The sequence below is a fragment of the Dipodomys ordii genome, unplaced genomic scaffold, assembly GCF_000151885.1.
Source record: "Dipodomys ordii isolate 6190 unplaced genomic scaffold, Dord_2.0 Scaffold54, whole genome shotgun sequence".
NCBI lineage: Eukaryota > Metazoa > Chordata > Mammalia > Rodentia > Heteromyidae > Dipodomys > Dipodomys ordii.
The window spans coordinates 2,986,443-2,995,206 of NW_012267270.1; the positions used below are offsets into that span (position 1 = coordinate 2,986,443).

Sequence of the window (8,764 nt, forward strand, 5' to 3'; positions counted from 1 at the left end):
CCACGTCCGCAGGGAGCCCTCGCGTAGGGCGGATCGTCATGGCCGCAGCCGCCAAGCACCTGACGCCCATCACCCTGGAGCTGGGGGGCAAGAACCCCTGCTATGTGGACGACGACTGCGACCCCCAGACCGTGGCCAACCGCGTGGCCTGGTTCCGCTACTTCAACAGCGGCCAGACCTGCGTGGCCCCCGACTACGTCCTGTGCAGCCCCGAGACGCGGGAGCGGCTGCTGCCCGCCCTGCAGAGCGCCATCACCCGTTTCTATGGCGACGACCCCAAGAGCTCCCCCAACCTGGGCCGCATCATCAACCAGAAGCACTTCCTGCGGCTGCAGGGGCTGCTGCGCTGTGGCCGCGTGGCCATCGGAGGCCAGAGCGACGAGAGCGATCGCTACATCGGTGAGGCCCGGCTCCCGGCCAGGCGCCCCCCCCCCGCGGGGCCCCTTCACAAAAGGGCCCCGGCTGACCCCAGTGTGGGCCTCGGTGCCGCACCCCAGTCCAGAACACCCGCGCCCCAGACCCCTGTGCTTCTGAGCCACGACTCTTCCCATCCAAACCCGACCCCACAGCTCCGGCCCGCTGGGCTCCGACCCCAGCTCCAGGCGCCCAGACTGTGGCTCAAAACCCTGAGCCACCTCGTGCTGCCCCCTGAGGCCGGGACCCCAGCCCCTCCCATGCCGGCAGCCTGGGGTCAGGGGGGTCAGGCTGCTCCTCCCTGCCCCGGGGCACAGCGCCCACAGCCTGGAGGCCGAGCCGCCCCTGTTTCCACAGCGCCCACGGTGCTGGTGGACGTGCAGGACACGGAGCCCGTGATGCAGGAGGAAATCTTCGGGCCCATCCTGCCCCTGGTGACCGTGAGGAGCCTGGACGAGGCCATCGACTTCATCAACCAGCGGGAGAAGCCTCTGGCCCTGTATGCCTTCTCCAACAGCAGCCAGGTGCGCCTGCGCGGCGGGGCGGGGCGGGCGGGCGGGGCTCCTGCACTGTCAGCACGCCGCCTGAGGGTGGCAGCAGAGGACACAGGGCCCTCCGTCACTCCCAGGACTGCAGGTCCCTGCCCTCCCTCCCACCTGATGGACAGCTCCCCGGGGTCTTCTCCGCGTTCTTCCACTCTTGCTCACTCATCTGAGCCTGGCGGCCAGTGTCCCCTCCCCGTGCCTGTCTCTCAAGTCACGCAGCAGCGCTGGGAGATCCCAGAATAAAGCGCTGGGTCCCGGTTCCCACTCAGGCCCAAGGCATGGCCTGGGAGCCGAGGCGAGCCGTGGTGTCCCCAGCCGAGGACACCCCGCGGGTGTCCGTGGTGACTCTGACCCCGTATGCCTGGGAGCACACGGCAGCCCCAGGATACCCGGCCGAGGCCTGAGTCGGGGCGACACTTTGTGTGCGATGCCTGGCTGGCCATCCATCTGTCCTGACCAGGTCAGCCTCCATCTGCAAGAAGAGATTCTCTGGGCATTTCCCTGAGCCATGGAAAGATTCTCCTTTGTGTCATTGGGTGGGGAGGGACAGCACAGGCTGGCACCCGCAGCATGGCCCTCTGGTTGCAGTGGGATTCCTGCACTTTCCTGCAACGTCCTAACCCTTGTCCTGCCTCGGGGCCTGGGCGAGCCTTCCCTGGCTGACCCTCAGGGGTATCTCCCCACGGGCAAGGGCGGGGCTGCTCACCGCCGGTGCTGCCATGAGAACACCGCAGATACCGTGCCACGTGGCTCTCCCCCACCCTGCCCTCCCCTCCTCCCCCAGGTAGTGAACGAGGTGATGGAACGCACCAGCAGCGGCAGCTTCGGCGGCAACGAGGGCTTCATCTACCTGACGCTGCCCTCCCTGCCGCTAGGGGGCGTGGGTGAGTCCCTGCCCCCCCCCCCCCCCGCCCCCCTCTGCCTCCCACCCCAGGAAGTTTGGGTTTGGTACTTCAGACCTGCGACTGTCTACACTCACTGTTTAACCTTAACCCAGGCCCTGAGCCTTGCAGGGCCTCCGTTTCCCAATCTGGAAAGTGGTTCTCAGAAGGGCCTGGCTGTCTGAACTCCCTTCTGGCTGCGGGGCTGCCAGGGAGTGGGATGCCAGCCTCACACTCACCTCGCTGTGTCTGCGCAGGCAACAGCGGGATGGGCAGGTACCACGGCAAGTTCTCCTTCGACACCTTCTCCCACCAGCGCGCCTGCCTGCTGCGCAACCCCGGCCTGGAGAAGGTCAACGATATCCGCTACCCGCCCTATAGTCCCTGGAACCAGCAGCTGATCACCTGGGCCCTGGGCTCCCAGAGCTGCACCCTTCTGTGACGGCCCTGCAGCCCTCCTGTCTAGCCTGACTCCTTGGTCCTGCTGCTCACAGCTGCCCAGCCCCTCACCTGCCCTGGCTTGCCAAGTGCTTCTCATGTCCTCAACTGCCCTCTCAGAGCGGGAACCTGGTCCAGGATACAGAGATCTCACCTCTGGGGCCTCCAGGTGGGCAGGAACTTTGGGCGGCTGGTTAGTTCCTTTCCATATCAGACTCCCCTCTGCAGCCTCCTGGTTCTCTACTTAGCTAGGTCTGGTGCAGAGAACCCCCTTTCCTGAAGATGGACACATTCTCTGTTTAAAGAGGACTCCCTTTGTCAGATCTATAAATAGGATCTCCAAACAGAGTGGTTGCTAACAGCTCTATTCACACCTGGAGGATGGGTATGATTGTCTATCCTGAGTGACCTCCTGCTCTTGAACTCAGATCTGGCTAGCTGGTGGTATCTGCCTGAAGTGTGTCATCCACAAGGATTCTGGTGCTGTGTGTGGAGTCAGTAGGAGGGAGTGTACAATTGATTAGTCGCGTCTGCTATGAGTCCAGGCAGGAGTGTGGGTATAATTGATTAGTCATGTCTGCTATGAACCTAGGCAGGGGTAATTAATGAGGAGAACACATAAGGGAGCAAGAGAAGGAGAGGTCAGGTGGTGGGTGAACAGAGGTTTAGGTGTTTGGATGAGGGATGGAGAGAGGGATAAGACTTACAAGTGAGTAGCTGTCCTGGTGTTCTGACCCTAGCAGATTTGGGAGCAATCATGGGGTCCAAGTAGGGTCCGATGTCAGACTCAGCTGCAGATGCTGGGCCCAGTGTGGTCATTGGCCACAGTCCAGACTGGTGTGTAAGAAAAATGACAATGTGGAGTGACCCTCCTCTCACCACAGACCAGGCCCCCAGGCCCCCAGGCCCCCAGGAAGGAGTAGGCAGGGAGGGTCTGGCATGAGGGAAAGAGCCACTGGCTGTCGTGAGGCCGGCAGGGAGGCAGAAGGGTGAGAGAATCCCGGCTTGGTGTGTAAACGGACTCTAGAATGCCAAGCCTGGCAGTGGGGAGGGCCGCTGCATGGTGACCAGACCTCCTACCACAGTAGCCGTGACAAACACACAGCCTCCAGGGACCAGCGTCCACGCCCACCCCCCTCCCGCCTGCCCAGCACAGAGCCCAGGCCTTTGCGTGCCCAGTGAGCCCCTTGAAGGTACACGTGTGTCTTGCTCACATCACAGCACACTGGGGACAACAGTAGCCAGCCAGAGCAAGCATCGCCCAGCGCCTGGGACGTCTGGCCGTGAACCAGTGGAGCACATGGGTGGGCGATGCGGCAGAGTGGCCGCCGTCCCGCCGCCGCTTCCTTGCCAGGCAGGCTGTGAGAGCTGAGGAGCTGGGCTGAGCGCCTTCATATCCAGGCCTGGCCTGAGAATTAACAATGCTGCGAGGTGTGGAAGGCAGGACTTCAAAGGCTCCAGGTCAGGCCACCCCTAGCCACCACCATGGACTTCACTCCAACATACTCCCAGTGGACCCAACTCCCAGTGGACATCAGTGGCCGCGCCAGGACCTCTCCCTGCTCTGCCACCTGGCAGCTGCTCCTCCCTCCAGGGAACTCCCCCACCCCCCTCCCCGTGTCTGGGCCTGTTCTGTTCCCACATCTCCCAAATCTGGCCACTTCTCAGGGAAGGGAGGGCCACTGTCACCTGCCTGGTTCGCCCCCAGCCCTGGCCTCCGCCAGCCGCCAGCACGCCTGCCCCTTGAGGAACACAAACACACTGGGTGCTGCGGGCACTGGCCAGGCTGCCTGGCTACTCGGGAGGCTTGGAGTTCCAGGTTCAAAGCCAGCGTGGGGAGAGAAGTCCATAAAACTCATCTCCAATTAAACTCCAAAAGCCAGAAGAGGAGTGTGGCTTAAGGAGTAGAGCACCAGCTTTGGGTGAGAGGGTGAGCCCCTGAGTTCAAGCCCCAGTACCAGACAAAGAGACAAACAGAGAGACACATACATGCATACAGGCACACAGACAGACAGACACATGCATACAAGCACATACACAGAGACAGAGACAAACAGAAACACAGGAATGTAAACCTGCCCAGCCCCCCAGCCCCTCAGCAGCCTCAGGATTACATGGGAGACACGGGCCTGTCCCTGCTCGGCGGGCCCACCTCCCTCTCACCACGAGTGTCACGCGTGTTGGCATGAGCTGTTGGGAGGGAGTCAGGCGATTGACTGCACACACACACACACACACTCACACTCATACCTGGAAAGTGATCCCAAGAGTCACCTGCAAGTAGCTGGCAGGTCACCCGAGGAGTGGGCAGAGGCAGCTTGCGTCCCTCTAGAGATGTGGGCAGGGAGGATACCAACCTTTTTTGTTTTTGTCGGTCATGGAGGTTGAACTTGGCCTGGGTGCTGTCCCTCAATTCTTCAGTTCAAGGCAAGTGCTCTACCACTTGAGCCACAGCGCCACTTCTGGTTTTCTGGTGGCTTGTTGGAGTCTCATGGACTTTCTGCCCGGGCTGGCTTTGAACCGTGATCCTCAGATCATAGTCTCTGAGTAGCTAGGATTACAGGGGTGAGCTGCTGGTGCCCAGCCAGTCTGTGTGTGTGTGTGTGCGTGCGTGTGCACGCACGTACCAGTTATGGGGCTTGAGCTCAGGGCTTGGGCACTGTTCCTGAGTTTTTTGAGCCACAGCACCACTTCAGCTTTTTCTGTGTATGTGGTGCTGAGGAATCGAACCCGGTGTTCACACATGCTGGGCAAGCACTCTACCACAGAGCCACCTTCCCAGTGCTGAACAGCCATTTCTCTGAAGCTTCTCGAAGCTTGCTTGTCTGAAGCTGTTAAATGGGAACTCAATCAGAGGGATACAGAGAAGTCACACTTTAAGAGGCCAAATTGGGGAGTCTGTTAGGAAACTGAGTCATGAGGGTTAGGAAAGATCGAGTGGATGAAAGGAGAGCAAGGAGACAGAGACCTCAGCAGACCAGAGCAGGCTCAGTGAAGGCTGCAGACGGGCTCCAAGGAACACTGAGCAAGGTTGGAGAAACAGAGCGGGCGGAGGGAGGGGTTGGAGGTGTGTATGCACGTGAGGGTGAGACTCTTAGGAATCTCTTTGTCTTGTCCTGCTGGGAATTTATTGTCCAAACTGTCCTGTTTAGGACTTATGGTTAAAGTTGTTCCATTCGGGATTTTGTGGTAGGGGCCCTGGCACTGGTAGTACTGCACTTTCAGATAAGGTCAGAGGTGAAATTCTCCTGAAAACCAGGAGGGTCTCCCATGGTCAGTGGGCCATGGAAACAACAAGGATAAGTTTGTTTAAAGTAAAAAAAAGCTTTGGATAGGGAAGCTCGGACTGTCACCAGATGTAGGTGAGGGTTAATAAAGTTTCCCTTTAAAACTAGGGACTATTTACTTAGAGTCCTTGACTTTGATAGCAGAATAAGAATTTCTGATCAAGTTGTGATAGTAAGAAAACTTGGTGGAGCTTTATTGAATAAGTAAAACAAACAGGCCACCAGACCAACAGACAAGAAGCAGACAAACGCCGGGAGCAGGTGGCTCACACCTGTAATCCTAGCTACTCAGGAGGCTGAGATCTGAGGATCACAATTCAAAGCCAGCCCGGGCAGGAAAGTCTGTGAAACTCTTATCTCCAATAAACCACCAGAAAAACTGGAAGTGGCGCTGTAGTTCAAGTGGTAGAGCGCTAGCCTTGAGCTGAAGAGCTGAGGGACAGCGCTCAGGCCCAGAGTTCAAGCCCCACGACTGACCAAAAAAACCCCCCGACAAACAGAAAAGCAGGGGAACACTCAACAGGGGCAGAGAAAGAGGGGGAGAGAAAGAGAGAAACACACAGCTCTTTGGTGTTAGGGGTATTTATATGGTAAAGGCAGGGATCTGACCTCAAAGTCATACAAAGATAGGCGCTCCATGACTCCTGTGTTACTTTTCTGAGTTTCTGGATGTTTGGGGCACTGCCATAGAACAGATCCTTATCCTTGAGATGAGGAAGGTGCCCTGTTAATGTTGGCTAGGAGGTTGCTTAAATTTTGGGGAAGCAATTTTCTCAAGAAGGCATATACCCTGTCAGACAAGTGTTAATTCTTGGGGTAAGGAATGCGTCCCTCAGGAAGAAACCATCCTGTTGTCTCTTTGAAGCAAAGATGGCGCTCCTCTGTTTCTAATGATCGTGTTTCAGAGCTGCCCTCACCTGGCCACGATTCCCCACGTTATCCTGTCTCGTGACCACGTGCCATTGTGTTGGAGGAATGTGGGGTCAAAAGTGCCATATTTAGTTCAGTGCTTGAGACTATCCAAATGGTACTGAGACCAAATTTCCAAGCCGTTCTGATTGTCTAATCAATACTGAGGCCAAATTTTTATGCAAATGTGGAGGGGTCCCCAGGACCCAGCCTGCATCTCACTCTCCAGGACACAAGCCACAGGGCGGTCAGCTGGAATGACGGCTAAGCCCATGTCCTTACAAGCCAGACCCTTGGGTGACAGCGAGGAAAGGAGAGAGCCAAGAACTTGGATACATATTCAAGGCTGTCAGGATCCTCTCCTGAGTGGCTGGGAGTCACCCAAAACCAGTCAGTTAGAGGCATGGTCTCTGGGACCCTCTGGGACTCTCAAGAAGAGACGAACCCTTACCTTGCAATGCCCAGAGGGAGGGGGTGAATGTAGTTGATCCAGTGGCAAATTATTTGTGGTCTGGAGGCCATGGGGGGGGCAGGGGAGGGAGGGAGGGAGAGATTTCCAGTGGTCTTACAACTGAGTTTACCATTCAAGTCAATATAGGCCTAGGTCAAGACCCAGCCTCCCTTACGTGGTAGTGGGGTAGCAGGAGCCGAGGGCTCTGGGTCACACTCCAGCTGCTGTTCAGTCATAGAAAGTAGGCTTTCAGAAAGCCTCTGGGAAGGAAGGAAAAAGAAGGAGACCAAGGACAGAGAGAGAGAAAGAGAGAGATAGACAGACAGACATATAGTGCCTGTAGCTCAAGTGGTGAGTACTCACCTTGAGCTGAAGAGCTGAGGGACAACACACAGACCCAGAGTTGAAGCCCCATGACTGACCAAAAGAGGAAAGTTAGTAAAGAGAACCTTGGGAAAGGAATTGATTAAATGATTTCTTTGGATAAGAAAGGATTTAGGAAGTAACAATTGTCTTAAATTGAAAGACCCTAGTCCCCTAGGATACTTTCGCCAACGGGAGGGCGCCCCAGAAACTCAGACTCCAGGCCGGGAGATGCAACAAGCAAGAGTTTATTTGACGTTTGCGCAAACAGACTCTCTGCCTCGGGAAGGGAGAGAGTCCTGAGCAGCGGTTACAAACCTTTTTAAAGGCAAAAACCACAAGATTAATGCATAACACAAAGCGTCCCATGATTGGTCCATTTAAAGGACACCATATACACCAACAATCACTTTGCCACGCAGGAAATTTAGTAACACTCTTTGTAAAATGATTGACGTGGTACAAAGGGGAGGGGGAAGGGCTGGGGCTAATAATTGGTCAGGCTAGCAAGCTATTGTGCTCTAAACTAATTAGAGGGTACTTCTAGGGTAATTTAGAAGTGGTTGCCAGATAGCCACTATCTCCGATCCTGGAGGGGGGGAGGGGAAGTGGTCTGGAATGTGTCAGGTACTTTGTCAGGTACTCCCTGCCAGAGGGTCGTTAATTTCAAGGTCCCATCCTTAGGGGAGTTCATATCCACTAGTCCTGCCAGATGGTCGTTATCTCAGGGTCCCATTTGGGGAATTCCTGAACAGGGACTAAAAAGAAAACGTACTTGTTTGTTCTTTAATTATGACCACAGACCTTGTCCTGGGGCCAATATCTGGACTTTGAGATTTTTACCCAATTCCTTATTTCCAGGGAAGGGGTTGGTGCTAGTGCAAGCAAGTTTACAAAAGCAAAATCAGCAGTTAGCAATTGTAAAATGTAACTCTAATTTTTAATCTTTCATTCCCTCCTTTTTCTTTGGACTAATTTTAATCTTAAAATTTAGGGGGTCTCTATATTTCCAGGTGGAATGGCAGTTGTTCTCAGTGCTTGGTATTGGGATCTCAGAACTAATAGAGGGACTGCGCTGATCTTTTTCTTTTACAAAAGACACCAGTCTGTTGAGTATACAAGGTCCGATTGTAACAAAATTAGCAGTACCAAAGCCCCTTACATTTTTTTTCTTCCACCAGTCCTGACTCCGTGTATCACAGTTAACTTAATTTTATACCAGCTGTACTTGTAAGCTCCAATTTTAAGACATACCTATACCATTTGCTACATACTTAAACTTTCTGAAGTTTGTCTTAAGGACAATCCTTACTTTTCAAATTTCCCCAATTCCTTTTTCAAGGCTTTCTTTTCTTTTCTTTTCTTTTTTTTTTTTTTTTGGTCAGTCATGGGGCTTGAACTCTGGGCCTGGGCGCTGTCCCTCAGCTCCTCAGCTCAAGGCGAGTGCTCTACCACTTGAGCTACAGCGCCACTTCC

At 55.2% G+C, this 8,764-nt stretch overlaps 1 protein-coding gene across 1 annotated transcript in view; it reads left to right on the top strand.

Moving 5' to 3' along the window:
* Positions 1-2,282, top strand: part of Aldh3b2 (aldehyde dehydrogenase 3 family, member B2) — a 7,726-nt gene extending 5,444 nt beyond the window's left edge. The window contains exons 6-9 of the mRNA XM_013020880.1: positions 13-399; positions 772-938; positions 1,744-1,843; positions 2,098-2,282. Of these exons, the coding sequence (XP_012876334.1) occupies positions 13-399; positions 772-938; positions 1,744-1,843; positions 2,098-2,282 (839 nt within the window). The remainder of the gene's footprint in view (positions 1-12; positions 400-771; positions 939-1,743; positions 1,844-2,097) is intronic.
* Positions 2,283-8,764: the final 6,482 nt, after the last annotated feature.